Below are 16,707 nucleotides of genomic sequence, written 5' to 3'. Positions count from 1 at the left end.
TTCTTCAGTTAGCTCTGGGGGTGGGGATGGAAAGGACTTTGGTGTGGTTTTGAGTTGTGTTTCTTTGGTGTCCCAGTGTGTTGGCGGGTGCACGCACCTGCCTGCAGCTTCAGGGGCTGGCTCATGGGCCGAGGGCAGTGAGGGGTTCTTGAGCAGCTGGGGTTTCCACTTAGCCTAGCTGGCCCCTGGGGTCTGAACGTCTGTTATCTCTTGGTCTCCTTTTCTAACTGATGCACCCCGTGCCGAACACGTCTCAGAGTTAGACTCCCACCTCTGTAAAATGATGTCCTCTCGCCTCCCAAGATTTCCATCTTCTGCAGGGCAGGGGCCTGCCAGACCTGCACTGCTGCCCCCTTGTGGCCATGGCTGCAGTGACGCCAGTGAAGTCCTTCTCATGGGTGCCTGCAGTCACACCTGTGTTAGACTCAGTCTGGCTGAGTCCCTCTGAATCAGCTTTCTGAGTCTGAATCTAACAGTGCTTTGCAGTAGGGACTGCTGAAATGGGACCCTGCCTCCCCCTGCCACCCATCCTTTCTCTCAGAGGGGAGAGGGTTTCCCGGGCTGGAGCGATGTTGACCTGAGTTAGCAGACGGACCGGCTCACAAACTCATCTCTGCTGATTTCCAGCTGCATGTCCTTGGACAGCCTCTTTGTGCCTCCGATTCATCATCCGTGATGGCCAGGATTCAGCGAGGGCCACATGGCGTGCCCAGCCCTCCCGCCACCTGGGGCTTTTCCATTGTCCACTCTCCACTCCTGTTTGCGCCTTTCTTTCCTGTGGCACAGCAACATATGTGGCTTGCCTGTCTTAGAACACCCGTCTTTTGACCCTGAGTCTTAAGGAGCTCCATATTTGATGTCTCTGCCCCTCCACTCCTGGACCCTAGGGCTCATCACTTCCCTCCTTGGTCCAGGGAACTGGTCCCTGCTGAGGTCACCTGGGTTCTCCCCAGTGGCCAGCCTTGACAGCGGTCAGCCCAAGCTGTCCCCTGAAGTGTGCTGAAAACCAGGCCCCACCCCACTCTGACAGCCACCGCAGTAAATCAGACCAGGACTCGTTACCAGTGAAAGTGTTTAATAATTAAATTATTTAAATAGACTTTTGAATTTCCATGGGAAATCATAATCGTATCCGTTTTTGCAAGAGCAGGAATACAAAGAGTGCACACCCTTAAAGGGAACGAAGAGCCAGCCCTGCACGTGGTCACTGCCAGAGTGGGGACAGGGCTTGAACTCCGCAGGCAGGCTATACTCAGTGGGGAAGCAGAAACAAGAGCACCTTGCCACCACTGGGGGCGATGTGGGGCAGGGGCTGGAGAATCGGTGGGGCAAGCACCCCTGTGCCCCCCTGCCCATGGCTGAGCAGAGCACAGAGGGAGCGCGCATGCATGGGAGGGACTCCGGCTTGGCAGTTTTCCATCAGTTTTAGGCTTGGCTTTTCGGAGCCATGTTCAGATTGGGGGGCTGAGGGGTGGGGAGAGCAAAGGCGGGCAGACATGGTGGGAGTGGCCCAGCCACCTGCAAGCTCTTGGAGGCGAGGCCTGTTCTGCACTGAGAAGTGATGAAAAGGTCTGGGCACAAGATCTGCTGGAATATAGCTTGTGCGGTGGCTGTCACTTTCCATATGTCTCCTGCATGGGCTGTAAACAAGTCTTTTTTCCTCATATAGTTAGCTTCCCCCAACCCCCAGTGCTGGTGTCGGCCTTTGTCCTCGTGGCCTCTGGGGCTGGGATCTCCATCAGGTTTGCTGGTGGAGGGCAAGGCCACGCCCCTCCCTGCAATCCTGAGCCTGCATGTGTGGCCTCCCCAGGGACAGCCACCTGCACCTCTGCCAACTGAGAGGGCCAGGCAGCCCCCAGCCAGCAGAGCTACCCCAACCCCGCCAGCCCTGGGCTGTTGCAGGCAGCCAACGCCTGACGCCTGCAGCGTGGGGTCAGGGCGTGGTCTGAGGTCCCACTGCCTGCCACAGGTTGAGGCTGCTTCCTTGGTTCCCACACAAGCCTGAGATGGGAAAGCTTCTTGTTTTTCCACTGCTCCCCTGGCTTCTTCCCCTGGGAATGTGGGCTGGATACATGAGTGTGTGTTAGAGAGACAGGAGTGGTACGTCCACGCACCTTCTGATTTAAATCTACACACAGGTGCTGGCGGAGGACATGCTCCCCTGCTCTGGCTCTACCTAGGAAAACCCAAAACTGCTAAAGCAGAGGAAAGCGGTTCCACAGCGTGACCACACACACACACACCAGCACACACACCGTGACACACACACAGCTCCAGCGATCACGGACGCACCACTGCGCACGGCTGCTTTTGAGAATTCACAAAATATAGAGTTTGGCATATCTGTGAGATCTCCAAGGTTTTCAATAACACAAAATAAAAAATACAAAAGAGACAAGTTGGGGTCCCCAGCCTCCCTCCCAGTGCCATTCATTTGCTTGTGTCTCTTACAACTAGCATGGTCTAATGAAGTGCACAGAAAACTCATTTAATTTAATACATATTTTCTTGTCGTCAGAACACTGCTCCTTGCTCGGCATCCTCTGATCTCCTCAGTCAGCCCCGCTTCCCTCCCGGGTGCGGTCTGTGCATGGTGGTGCAGGTGGAGAAATGCGGCGAAGTCCACAGCCTCTCGGAGCCAGAGCCCAGGCCCGCACACTCCTTGGGCGGGGCTGGGCCCACAGCCTCTGCTGAAGATGAAAGGCTCACAAGGAAAAGCAGACCCCTCAGGATCCCTGTGTCCCCCGGGGCCAGAGTACAGGCTCCCTCAGCTCCACTGCGGGCCACAGGGCCAGTCACCCACACACGCCGCAGCATCAGGCAGACGGCTCCAGATTCAGTCGAGTGGAGTGGCGTCTGTCTCCAGAGGGAAACATCTTATGTCAGCTTGGTGCTCGCAGGGTGCTGGTACTCAGGGCCTAACACAGAGGCCACTCCCACCAGCAGAGGCAGAAGCTGCTTCTGGAAGCAAAGTGGAAGATCTTAGGCACACAGCCCGGGGCTGGAGCCAGGCTGCCTGCACCCTCCTGACAACCTTTCCCACGGAGGCCAGGCTGCCTGGTGCCTGTGCACAGCTGCTGAGCAGGGTCTGCCACTGAGGAAGTATGTCATCATCTCGCCTTTGCCCTTGACCTTGTCCACACCCTGGCACTCCAGCTGGTATGTGTTGGTGGCTAGCACCTGGTACATGTCTGTGGTTCCTGCTGTGGTGTGGCCTCAGTGGATGTGGGTGTTGGGTTCCTGGGATGATTGCACACTGAGACCCTATGCCTGGCCCCAGGTGGGACAGAAGTCCTGCGAGTGAACTGGACCCTCTCCCCCATCTCTCATCAGGATCCCAATTCCCATCTCACCAGCTCCTTGCTTCCTCAGTACAGGGATGGAGGAGAGAAGAAGCCTTTTGGTTCTAACCCCTCAGCTGCGTGCACAGCCAGCCAGGCCTATGCCAGGTCAGCCCCTTTGCTCAGCCCCCTGCAGGGGAAAGGGGCGGGGGCACATTTAAGCAGTGTTGGCTTTGGCAAAAAGGCCCTAAGCAGCAGGGTTGGTTAAGCTGACATTGGGGATGCCTGCATTTGTACTGGAGAGCCTGGGTTTGAATACTGGCTCCTCTGCTTCTGTTCCAGCTTCCTGCTAATGCACACCATGGGAGACAACAGGTGGTGGCTCAAATACTTGGGTCCTTTCCATCCATGTGGGAGACCTGGATTGAGTTCTGGGCTCCTGGGTTTGGCCTGGCCCTTCCCTGGATGTTGTGGGCATCTGAGGGGTGAACCAGCATGTGGTAGATCTATCTTCTGTCTCTTCGACACTGTGTGTGTGTGTGTGTGTGCGTGCTTCCCTGCCTTTCAAATAAAATGAAAATAAGTAGTCAATTGAAAACCTTTTTAAAAACAGTACAGTTAGCACTTGGGGAAACCAAAGCTAGGGAAGCTGAGCTCCCCAGCCTCGCAGGGACCTGGGGGACAGGGCAGTGCAGGACAAGAACCTTGCTCACAGCCTCATTGTTGTCCAACTGGGGCAGAAAGAATCAAGGAAGGCCTGAGACAAAGGCATGCAGCTGGAGGCAGCATGTGGGCGCACCTGCTCATCCCCCCTGAATCTTGCTGCAGAAATTTTGACTGGGAACTACAGGTGGCCTGCCCTGATGATGCTTTAGCACCAGACAGAGGCCCTAGGCTGGGTGAGGTATTGGGGTGCTCCTGTACTCACCTGGATGTGGTCAGGCATGCCAATGCTGTCCATATGGCTGGCCACATTCACCATGTTGCCCCAGATGTCATATGTCCTACTGGGGCAATCACCCCAGCCACCACAGGGCCAATGTTGAGTCCTGTGGGGTCAAAGGTCATCCATGCTCATCAAGTGAAGACCAATCCTTGTCTACTAGGGGTGCCCCAGACCTGAGGCCACACACAGCTCTGCAGTCTCCCACTCCCCTGCTCCCACAAAATACTTGGGAATCAGGACCACAGGAACTCACCCCCATGTCCTCACCACCCAGCTCATGCTCAGATCCTGTGAGTCCATTGCCAAGAGCATCCTCGTCAAGGTCTCCAGGGTCCTTGTCCATAACCCAGTTGCCTTTTCCTGACAGTCCCTCTCTTGGTGGCCACTGAAGTGCTTGCTAACTCAAGACTCCCACTTTTTCTCTCCTTCATCCCTCTGACTTGCTCCCCACCATCTTCAGGTTCCTGTCCCATCTCCCTGCCCGACCATCTCTCTCCAAGTCATCCTGCTCCTGAACCTGAGTCAGGGTAGATAGTGCAGGGACCAACTCTGGGCACCATCTGGGCTCTGTCTACCTTCCCAGTCCCCACCAAGGCACTACCACAACCTGCCTGGGAGTCTGAGCTCAGCTGCTTCTCCCAGCCAAGCATCCTCCCTGCCTCCTGTGTCCAGGCTGGTCCTGCCTTCATCCATCAGGCTCGGCGTGCCTTTCCAGACATTTCCTGTCCCATCTCCAAGTGTCAGGGCATTCCCTCCTAGTATATAAACTGTCTCCCTCTTGCTAGTGCTTGCTTGTTCTCAGTGGGGTGGGACTGAGAACACAGCAAGCTCCAACCTAGGCCATGGGGGCCACACAGTCAACAGCATCACAAGTCCTCCTGGTTGGTCCTGTCACATAGCTTTTTACCCCACGTGCTATTCCCCAACTGGACTGTCTACCTCCTTACCATGAATGAGCTCCAGGTGGCTTCAGATGACTTGCAAAAGCCACACCCACCAGAGGAGTGGTTCCTGACGAGAAGAGAAGGCATGGGCCACACGAGGCTCCCAACTGCCTGCTACAGCTTGTAGATTCTGTCACTCAGCTCCCAGTCTTGGCCCAACAGGAGGTGAGACAGCTGGAGGAAAATACACAGCAGTGTAGGTGGGCAAGATGGGTGTGAGGCAGAGGCAAAGAGTAAGTGCACCTGTGCACAAACCCAAGAACAAAGGAGTCACAAATGTAGGCTGCAGGTGGGTCCAGGAAGCCCCAGCCAGCTGTGCCTGGGCTCTCCAGCAGCCAACACAAGTCCACAAGCACTGTGACCACAGCAGGAAACAGCTCCTTGAGGGAAAGCCAGATCCCGCCACTCAGGCCAGAATGAAAGATCGGAGGATGGCTGTGTTCCCAATACTGTCTCTCAGGCACCCAATCTTTCCATTCAGTGTGCTCCTTCTAATAACTGCAATGCCAATGTTTTGTTGGCAAATTACTGCTACTTTTTAAAGAAATCTGAATCATTTACAGCTTATGATGCACACAGGTTGTGGATGATGCATTGAAGTCCAGCTCTCTCAGGAAGCATCCTTTACCTCCACTACCTCCAGATCCATGCACAGCTAAGTTTCTTTTTTTTTCTTTTTTCTTTATTTTTTGACAGGCAGAGTGGACAGTGAGAGAGAGAGACAGAGATAAAGGTCTTCCTTTTCCGTTGGTTCACCCCCCAATGGCCGCTGTGGCTGGCGTGCTGTGGCCGGCACACCACACTGATCTGAAGCCGGGAGCCAGGTGCTTCCTCCTGGTCTCCCATGCGGGTGCAGGGTGCAAGGACTTGAGCCATCCTCCACTGCACTCCTGGGCCACAGCAGAGAGCCAGACAGGAAGAGGAGCAACTGGGACAGAACTGGCACCCCGACCAGGACTAGAACCCTGGGTGCTGGTGCCACAGGCACACTGCACAGGACTGTGCTCCTTGGTAAGACCCACATCAAGCATGGATGCAGGGCAGCATCACTGTGAGCTGTGCGTGACACCCTATTTGGAGCTGTGATTCTGAAATCAGGGCGTGCACACAGCAAGGCAGAGCAGCCGGTGGGTATGTGCAGAGATTCATGAGGATTTTCATTGTATCATTTTTTTTTTGACAGGCAGCGTTAGACAGTGAGAGAGACAGAGAGAAAGGTCTTCCTTCCATTGGTTCACCCCCCAAATGGCCGCTACGGCTGGTGCACTGTGCCAATCTGAAGCAAGGAGTCAGGTGCTTCCTCCTGGTCTTCCGTGTGGGTACAGGGCCCAAGGACTTGGGCCATCCTCCACTGCATTCCCGGGCCACAGCAGAGAGCTGGACTGGAAGAGGAGCAACTGGGACAGAATCCAGTGCCCAACAGGGACTAGAACTCAGGGTACTGGCACCACAGGCAGAGGATTAGCCTAGTGAGCCCTGGTGCCGGCCATTCTCTCAGCTCTCTATAGGATTGGAACTTATCCAGAGAAAAGGCTGGGGTGGTTAAGATGACAAAATAGAAGAAAGGGAAAATATAGTGCTGGGGCAAAGATTTCCTGAACGAGTCAGATGTAAGCCTATTATTCTGACATTGACACAGGGCCTCTGCCTTGAGGATGCCACCCCATCCATTAAGGGTGAGATATGTGACAAAGGAGCCCAGGGAAGACCCTGGGACTTCTCCTCACACCCTCATCCTCTCTCTCCCCACTGTGTGTGGATCAGGAAAGCCTCCATAGCAGCTGCAAGTTCTGCTCCCTGCCCTGGCTCAGCGATGACCCCACTCCTTCTCTTGATCTTCTCTAGGCCCCAAGCACAGACACTGGACAGTGGAGTGACTGGCGAGCCAGCTGGACAGGGCTTGCAAGTTCAAGTTCCAACAGCCTGGGCAGAACCCTCAGCTTTGCCACTTACAGGCAGTGACCTTGGGCAAGACCCTGAAGGTCCATGGCCTCAGTCCCTCATCTGTAACATGCATGCAAGGCACCCGTGAAGTGCCCAGAACAGTGATGCCGGGCTCCTGCATCACTGTCCATACCTGAACACTGAACCACAGGACACCCTCCCTGGGTCAGCACCTTGTCAAAGCCAACAATGATCTCGTTGAACAGATGTGGACACTCAGCTCCACCTAGAACTCAGAGAAGCTGGCAATGGAGGTGAACATGACATCAACGCACTCGAAGGACTGGTAGTACAGCTTGTCATTGCTCCGCTCCCGGGCCAGGAAGTGGGAGGCCATGTCCTTGGGCAGGACATTGTGCAGCAGCCACCAGTTGTAGGCCTGCAGTTCCTCCATCTTCTCCTTCCCCTCTGTTCCTGGGGATACAGGATGTGGTCAGAGGGAGGTGGCCGCACCAGGCCCAGGGTTTCATCATGTGCCCCAACCAGCTCTCCTTCCCTCTCTGCTGTCTCTACGGCAAGCCTTCCCTAAAGAGCACGCCTTTGGCAAAGGGAGAAGAAAGGCATTGGTGGGCATGCACTCTCCCTGCCTGCCTCTGGGGAAGTGATGCCCATGAGGGTGTGAGCCTTGGAGCAGGGGGAGCCCCACAAAGGCACAGGTCCTGGAGGAGGGGCTGGGGGGAGCCCAGCACTAGAGGAAGGCATGGTCCAATGCCTACACCCCAGATGGCCCTCCGGCTCCCCCAGTCTCTGAACCTTGTGTTTTCCTCTCAGTATCAGAAAGTACACCAGAAAAGCATGTGGCCAGGGCCTAGGACTGATCCCTTGGGTGGGGCAGGGACCCCCAAAGCCTTGTCTAAGCTCGGGTTCCTGTGAGAGAGGATTCATCATAGAGCCAGACATGGCCAGGAGGTACCAGCCATGGCTAGAGAAGGACACCACCACTGGCTTTGGCTTCCCCTAGTTTGGGCCCAGGGTCTGCACGAATGGCATTAATGGTCAGTCACCTCTCCCCCAAGTTAAAGGGCCAGTGCTGAGCCCTCTGATCAGAAGGTCCATAGTGGTCCACAGGGGGCCAATGCAGAGAGGCATTGGTACAGCCACTCCGAGCAGAGTGCTCTGGGGACACAGGACCACAGGGCAGAGGAAGCCGGCTTCCTCACCCTGGGGGCAGACAGGATGCTCACCCTTTACCTGGCAGTGAGAACTGGAAAGTGGGCAGGGAAGGCCCATTAGCAGGACTGTTTAAAGGCTGCAGCCAGCCTGCTCAGTTCAACATAGAAGCCTTTCTAACAGCTGCAACCAGAATCCCAAGCAGGGCCAGGACTGCAGCTCAGGGCCCTGGCTCTCTCCAGGAGGGGTGGGTGGGAGGGAATATGGGGCTTTCCCTAGGGAAGGAAGTGGCACAGCTTCCCAAGGCTGTAGGACCTGTGTCCAGGCACCAGCACTGTAGCACAGCAGGTTAAGCTGTGAGTTAACCTAGGAGTGCTGGTTTGCATACCACCTGCTGTGCTTCTGATCAGGCTTCGTGCTAAAGCACCTAGGAAGGCAATGGAGGCTGGCCCAAGTGCTTGGGACCCTGTGCCCACATGAGAGACCCTGATGGAGTCCCTGGCTCCTGGCATCAGCCTTGACCAGTCCAGGCAATTGTGGCCATTTGGGGAGTGAACCAGCAGATGAAAGCGCGCGCTCTCTCTCTCTCCACATCTTCACTCTGTGTGCCAAATAAATACACAAATCTTTTAAAGAAGACCTGGGAACAACAAGGAGGGAAACTCCCAGAGCAGAGGCTTTGGAGCCCCAAAGCCCAGATACCAAAACTTGCCCCACAGGTGGCCGGATCTCCTGGCCGTGCTGTCCATAGCATGAGGTCTTCAGGGTCCACTGGACATGGGGCTATGAATACTGAGGCCATGCATCAGGAGACTCCTGGACCCTAAGGATCCCCACTTTCAACATTTCCACTTTCCTGAGTTGCCAGCTCAGGGGTCTCTGCTTCTGTGGGGTGGGGGACACCTTGGCCACATCCCACCCCAGGAATAAGCTTCCTGCTCCCAGGTTTGCCAAGGGGTGATGGAGCAAGGATCCACTACTCCTGGGGGCTGTCCCATGGAGGAGCTGCAGCGACTGACCCACCTGCCTGGACCAATGCGCAGAAGGCTGACAGCCTGGCTCTTGCCACCTGCTGAGACCACCTGCCTGGGCCCCACCCCAGACCCAGGCATACCTCAGCTCTTTTTGCCCTGCCCTGCCCCCCAGAAGGAGACAGAAGTGGGAACTGTCCTTCCCATAGAGCATCTGCACAAAGCATCAGGCAGAGTAGGGTGGAGGCTGCAGACAGCTCAATCTCCAGGGCCCAGCAAGGTGCTCCTTCCACCTCTGGAGAACCTCCCAGCACACACCACTGCCAACTGCTTGTGCGGCTCCATCTTGGCCTGGCGGGAAGGCTCAGGGGTCCACAGCCTCTTGGTGCCCTCATAGGGTCAATTCTGAAGGAGGGGACAAGAGTAGGCTCTGCTGAGAACTGAGATCTGTTGGTTGGGCCAGGAGAAGGCCTGTGGCTAAGGGGGCTCCTTCTGCAGGTGCTTCTGGGAAGCTGAAGCCCCAGGCTCCCTCTGTCAGTCCCTACCTGGGCTCTAGGTCCCCCTGGGCTGGGGAAGAGGCTGTGTCCCCACCCCATGTGTCTGCTGATGGGGATTTATTTGACCTTGTCCCTTGAGGAGAAGGATGAGAGAGGGACAGACCTGCTAGCCTGCTGGGAACTTTAGTAGAGTTGGGTGGTCCAGGCTAGCAGGGACAGGCTCCCATCCCACACACCCACATGTGTACACACATGTGGCAGATACCAAGCTGGAGTCTACCTGGGTGACCTACTGAGGAGGGCATGGGCTCACTGCCTGGATCTGCCCAGGAAGCCATGGCCTGAGTCTGTACAGGAACCTGCGGGTCACAGAATAGCAAGCTCCTTAAGACTGACAAGGACCGGGGCCATGCTGTGGGGTAGTGGGTAAAGCTGCTGCCTGCAGCACCAGTATTCCATGTGGGCTCCGGTTTGAGTCCAGGCTGCTCCACTTCTGGTCCAGCTCTCTGCTAAGGCCTGGGAAAGCAGTAGAGGATGGCCCAAGTCAGGAGGCTCTTGGCTTCATATTTGCACAACTCCAGCCATTGCGGCCATCTGGGGAGTGAACTAGCAGATAGAGGATCTCTCTCTCTCTCTCTCTCTCTCTCACTGCCTCTTCTTCTCACTGCCTCTTCCTCTCTGTAACTCTGTCTTTCAAATAAATAAATAAAATCTTAAAAAAAAAAAAGACTGACAAGGACCAAGGGCCTAGGAGAGACGGATGAGCACGTGCACAGGGACCTACTGCAGAGGACCCTGAACCACATCCAGTGGGCAGCAGGCAGGACCTTGATGCCGACTTCACACAGGGGTGCTGCAAGGGAGACACTGGGGCATTCTATGATGATGGGGCACCACATCAGACAATGCCCAGCTGCGGCTGCTTCCTGTTTATAGGGCAGCCTCTGACACTGCCCTGGGCTGGGCTTCCTGTCAATGGCCTTGGATGCTCCTTCAGTCCTTCCTCATTCAGGTGTATCTCCAGCCAGACTGGACCACAGCAAGCCCTCCTAGAAGCCTTTGGGGACACCTCACAATGCAGGCCAGGTTCCTGCCCTCCCCAGCCCCTGCCTCCTTGCTGGGCACCCCTGCCTGAGGACACACAGCTTAGAAAGTGCTCAGGCAGCTTTTTCTCAGCTCTGGGCTCCTCTGTTGTGGCACTGTCCAGCATGGCTTTGGAATAAGCTCCAGTGTTTGCCTCTTGGCCCCGGGGAGCAGGGAGCAGCCCTGCTGGGACAGGACATGGGGCACTGGGCATCTGGGGTGAGGCTCATGGTGAGCGCAGCCCAGTGCAGCCAATGAGCAGCCTCAGTGCACTGCTTACTCCCTGGGCACCTCCTACTGCAACCAGGGCCACCCACCTGCAGTTTACAGAGGAAGTCCAGGTGGGTGGTAGACTCTACCTGCTGGGCGTGCAGGTACAGGGCCAGCACAAAGACAGAGATTATGATGGGCATCACCGCCTTCCGTGCCACCTTGGTCACATGCTCCGGGCTTCAGGGGTGAGGGAGACAGCCTGAGATGACTCTGGCAGCTGGGCAAGCTCTGAGGACCCTTCCTGACCTGCGGTTTTTGCTTCCTTCCACTACACTCCCCCTCTGGCTCACACTGTGCCTGCCCTCTCCCAGGGTCTGCCCACATCCCTCTCCGGTCACATCAGCAGGTGCACTCAGTCACTAGGAAAGGCAGTGTGTATCTCCCAGGTCTTTCTTCATGGACAGGACCCAAGCAGTGGCACCTGGGGAATGGGGGAGCCAGGTGGGCTACACTGACCCTGTCTGTGGGCTCACTTGGGCAAGACCCAACCTCCCTGCCCTTTTGTGTTCTTCTCTACAGTGGGGGTAGCAGGACCCATGCTTCAAGACTGCACAAAACCGTGGGGGGGTGGTGGTGAAGGAGCATGTTTTGCCAAATTGCATTTTTGTTGAGTTGTAGATAAATTCTCCCAGTAAAAGCAGCCGCTCCAAGGCCTGCTCCAGTGAAGAACCCCAGCCCTGAGCAGCCCTGGATGTGGGCCCAGGAGGGCCCTGCTTTTGTTCCTCCCTCTGCAGGGGAAATGGCCCCACTTCCTGCTCCTGGGGAAGCCTGGGGCTAGGTGCTTTAAAATGAGGCCCTGGCAGAGCCAGCCACTGATCTACACATCACCTGGAGAGCATGGGGACAGGAAGCAGGGGCATCCTGCTACCCCAGGGCAGGATGAAGCAGGCCTCCTGGCCCCCTCTAGCACCTCCTGCACTGCCCACCTGGGCACCAGCTGCCTTCTCTGTCAGGCAAGAGCATCCACTCACCACTGAGAAGTCCTGTTGTTGCTGATGTCTTTGTGAAGGGTAGTTGGGAGAATGACTCAGGAGAGCTGTCTGCATGCTGCCCTCACTACTACTGCCCTTTTGGCTCCCCCACCCTAGCACCCTACACACCCCAAAGACCCTTGCAAACAGTAAGGCCCAGTCAGCATCTCATCACCCTGACCACAGATCCCCCAGCCTTCACCTGGGTCCCTTCCCCTCCCTCTCCATCCCCCAAGCACATCCACCTGCGTGGGAGCCAGATCCTCTCCCCCAGCCCTTTGCTGCCAGCCTGAGGCACAGAGGAGAAGCACTGCACTGGGCTGTCCAGGAGTGGCCTTAAAACGTGACTGGTGGGGAGGGGAGGCTAAAACTATGCCAGAGTGCAAACTGTGCATCAGGTTTTGAATGATTAGTATGAAAAAGAAGACATCATTTGTTAGTAATTTTTTTACAATGATTCCATATTAAAGATATCGTGCTTTGGGTGTGCTGGTGAAGTAAAAATATTACTTAGTTAATTGAACTTTTTGCCTTTTTAATACAGCTACTAGAATGCTTTAGATCACATGCATAGCTTGCATTATGTATCTACCAGACAGGTCTGCCCTACAGGCAGGCCAGAGTCTCCCCCAGCCCAGCAAGGACCTCCATCCTCTGCTGCCAACTCCTGCAATGGACAGGGAGAGGCTGGGGCTGGGGGAGGAGCAGGCATAAAAGAGGGTGGAGTTCCCTGCTCCAGCCCTGATCCCCAGCGTGTGCAGTGAGGCTCTCTCCCTGGCATACCCGTGTGCCACATCAGAGTGCCTGCTTCCAGACCTTGCTCCACCACCTCTGATCCAGTTTCCTATGAATGTGCATACTGGGAGGCAGCTCAAGTACTTGGATCCCTGATACCCAATGGACAGACCCAGGTTGAGTTCTGGGCTTCTGGCTTCAGATTGACACAACCCCAGCTGTTGTGGGCATATAAGCATTGACTCAGCAGATGGAGGATTTGTCTTTTTCTCTCTCTCCCAAGCTCACTCTCTCTCTCTGCCTTTCAAATACAATAGAAATACATAAATAAAAATAATGGTCTCAGACCTTCTCCTTGCCTGCACCATTCCCAGTGGTGCGGTATCTTCCTGTCCTTTGTCTCTAGCCCCATTCACCTGCTGAGAAGTTCTTCCTTGGACCTTAGATGCCTCCTTGCACCTCCATCTTCTCCTTCACAGAAAAGCCACACTTTTCATGGGGCATCCTCTGCTCTACTCACAGGTGTGCCTTGGCTGCCTGGCACACAGTAGACCCTCAATAAATATTGTTGAATGAATGCATAAGTGGACAGATGGATAGATGAAAGGATGGCTGGATGTTGCATTCTGTCACTCACGGCATTTTGCACTTCCTGGTCCATTTGTGTGTGGGGGGTGGGTGGTGATGGGAAGGGTACTACATATTAAGCATTTTATTATTTTGTAAAATTATTTTAAATATTCATTTGATTATAAAGATAGGATTGAGTGTCAAAGGGATCACATAAATAAGACCAGTGTCTGCTAATAATTACTGATAGAATTAAAAAAGAGAGAATGATACAACATGGGAAGTGGGATACACAGAAGACTCATAGAATGGCAAATTCCCTAAACAGCACTCTGGCCTCAGAATCAGCCCTTAAGGCATTCAGATCAGGCTAAAAAGCCCAGGAGAGTTTCTCAGACATGGTAAGCCAAGACACTTTGGCAAAAATGATTTACATGAAAGATCTCTGTGAGTGAGATCCCAGCAGAAAAAAGGGGCCATCAAAGAATGAGGTATCTTTCTCTGAAGGGAGGAGAGAACTACCACTTTGACTATGGACTTGTTTAAATAAGGTCAGAGTTTGTGAACTTAAGAGGCTTCCATAGCCTTGGCAGCTCATGACAAGAGCCTCGGGTGATTACTGTCATAAATAAGAGTGTCAATTATTAAATCAACAAAAGGAGTCACTGTGCACCTACTCCCCATATAGGATCTCTGTCCTTACTGTGTTGTATTATGGGAATTAACACTAAAACAGTATTCAAACAATACTTTATGTTTTGTGCAGGTGCTATCTGTTGAAATTTCTGCTTAGTATATATTGTTGATCTGTTTATAAAGACAATTAAAAATGAATCTTGATGAAGAATGGGATTTGAGAGGGAGTGGGTGATGGGATGGTTGTGGGTGAGAGGGTGGTTATGGGGGGGAAAGCTGCTATAATCCAAAAGTTGTACTTTTCAAAATTTATATTTATTAAATAAAAGTTTTCAAAAAAATGACCACAATCAAAAAATTATCTTCATTTTATTTTTTAGGCAGGGAGACAGAAACACACACAGCGGGAGAGAGAGAGAGAGAGGGAAGGAGGGAGAAAGAGAGAGAGAAAGAGAGAGAGAGAGAGAGAGAGAGAGAGAGAGAGAGTTTTTCATCTGCTGGTTCACAACCCAAATGCTCACAACAGCCAGCTCTGGGCCTGGTCAAATCCAGGAGCCTGAAACTCAATCTGGGTCTCCCATGTGGGTGGCTGAGACCCAAGTACTTGAGCCAAGATCAATGCCTCCCAGGATGCCCATGAGCAGGGAGCTGGACAGGAAACTAAGTAGCCAGGACTCAGACCCAGGCACTCCAATATGGATGTGGTGAAGTCACAACCCAAGCGGTGACTTAACTGCTCAGGTACTCACTCCTGTATCATGCACTCTATGTAAACTATACAGCAATGGGTATTATTTCCAAATGTGTCTAAGGCAGAGATTCAAACTTGACTTGACCTACAGCTAGAGCTCTCCTCCCTTGGACATCTGCCTTCTGTTGTGAGATGACCAGGCCAGGGGTCTTGGAGCAGTGCAGAAACCACCTGCCCTTGCCAGCTGGGCCTGCTTTCTGGGCTGGCCACTTTGATGGGATGGGTAGGCACACTTGCAGGTGCAGTTGGGCTGCAGGCCAGACGCAGATCCATCAACAGCAAAGGTGTCCCTCCCCACAGACCCTGCCCTGTGTGTAGCTTGCTGGACCCTGAGACACTGCAGGCAGCTGCAGTTAGGCAAAAACAGCCCCTCTCAGGCTGCTGTAGACCAGCAAGGAATGGCTCACTGAGGCCTGAGGTCCACAGTGAGGGGCAAACTAGAGGCAGAAAGGCAAGGAGCCTGTTTGCCCTGAGGCCATCCACCACCAAGGGTAGAGGCAAGAGTGTGAGACACAGGCCCCCTCTGTGCTGTGCTCAGGGGGCCAGGCTGGGAGCTTCCAGGCAGGCTCCTGGCAGGCTCTCTGCAGTACCCGGATGCCAAGCTTCCTGATCTTCCTGTCTCCTACCCCCGGGAGTCTGAGACCCATTGTGCATCTGAGTGTGTGTGACTGGTGGCTGGGGCAGGGGCAACATACATGGCAGGCCAGCATTGTCAAAGAGCATGAAACAGGGTACCTTGATGATGAGCACGTAGGTGAGCTCAATGGCCAGCATGAGCACCAGCTTCCCGATGCAGCTGATCTGCAGGAACATGGAGCAGGCCAGCAGGCTGAGCAGCACACAGCAGGTGAAATACTGCGGAGACAGACAGCGGGTGGGTGTCAGCCAGGTGGCTTGGCCCCAGCGCCCCTGAATCCCAAGCAAAGTGGGTGTGGGAATGCTCCTACTGAGGCTAACCTGCCAATGCTGTGCTATGAAGCCAACAGCTGACTGGGAACCAGCACACGTGGCTCCAGGTGGATCTGGACAGTGCAGCAGTACAGCCTGACCTGGGCCCTACATCTGGTCCACTGGAGTCTGGCTGTGTGCCTTGGGGCATTTACTCAACCCTCTCCCAGCCTCAATTTCCCTGTCTGCAAACTTCCTGTCATGTGTGCTCCTGGCAATGAGCACGTGCACAGCCCCCTCGGTGCCTGTAGGGCATACCTCTCAGGGCTGCCATGTTCTCACGACTCCTTTGGGGGCCACAGCTGAACCGCTCCATGCTAACGGATTGGATGCTGTCATCTTTATCCTACCTCCTGCGACCATCCCCATGTGTGGCTATGGAAACTTTCTTGAGGTTCCCCATCAGGTGCTACCCCTGACTCCTCTCAGGGTGTGAAGCCATCTTTGAATATCTGCACAACCCTGCAACCCCAAATGCCTCTGAGCTCAGTCTCCTTTGAAACTGAGAAGTGAAAGCAGCTAATCCTGGAGGCCGCTGCTTCCCTGTGATGCCCCGGTGGGAATCCTAGACACATGGGCTTCTTTACTTGGTTCTTCCCATCACATTTGGCACCACTGTTTCTCAGTGGGGCTTCCATATTCTTACTCGCTGTTCACTGTCCTTGCCTTGGGCTGGCAGCCAAATGGCAGTGGCTGGCAGTGGTTGCAGTTCCCACACTGGGTGCTCTGCCCATTCAGAACCAAGTGAGAGACTGCAGACTGGGGAGAAGGGCCCAGCCTCCAGGTACCACCAAAAATTGGGGCATAGAGAAGTCAGGAGGGCATTCCCAGGGCATTCAGCCAAGATCCAAGCTACCTGTTCTTGGGACTGGGGAAGGGACCCTCAAGAGCAGCATGGATGTCCTCTCTGAGCCGGGTCCCCGACACCCAGGAAGGGGTCTGCGATGAGCAGCTGAATAAGGGGCAGCATGAGGGTGGGGACAGCCCCAGGTCTGTACTGGCAGGGCCTGCAGAAGCAGCAGCAGCCTGGGACCCAGCTGGGCCATG

At 54.6% G+C, this 16,707-nt stretch overlaps 1 protein-coding gene across 23 annotated transcripts in view; it reads right to left on the bottom strand.

Moving 5' to 3' along the window:
• Window positions 1–1,058: 1,058 nt before the first annotated feature.
• Window positions 1,059–16,707, bottom strand: part of LOC103345692 (NAD kinase) — a 79,996-nt gene continuing 64,347 nt past the window's right edge. For 18 of the 23 annotated variants that reach the window (XR_011378178.1, XR_011378183.1, XR_011378175.1 and 15 more), the window contains 4 exons: window positions 15,448–15,567; window positions 5,175–5,345; window positions 4,210–4,330; window positions 1,059–2,961 (listed from right to left, as the gene is read on the bottom strand). Coding sequence is in view for 6 of the 23 variants with exons in the window: in XM_070047353.1 (XP_069903454.1) it covers window positions 5,286–5,345; window positions 15,448–15,567 (180 nt within the window). In the remaining 17 variants the exon portion in view is untranslated. Of the gene's footprint in view, window positions 2,962–4,209; window positions 4,331–5,174; window positions 5,346–7,288; window positions 7,530–15,447; window positions 15,568–16,707 lie in introns of all 23 variants that reach the window. The other 5 variants (XM_070047354.1, XM_070047356.1, XM_070047350.1 and 2 more) reach the window with 1 other exon arrangement.

This window comes from Oryctolagus cuniculus, chromosome 8, assembly GCF_964237555.1.
Source record: "Oryctolagus cuniculus chromosome 8, mOryCun1.1, whole genome shotgun sequence".
NCBI classification, from domain to species: Eukaryota; Metazoa; Chordata; class Mammalia; order Lagomorpha; family Leporidae; genus Oryctolagus; species Oryctolagus cuniculus.
Note: the sequence above shows the minus strand (reverse complement) of the source record. Positions and strands in the feature narration are given on the sequence as shown.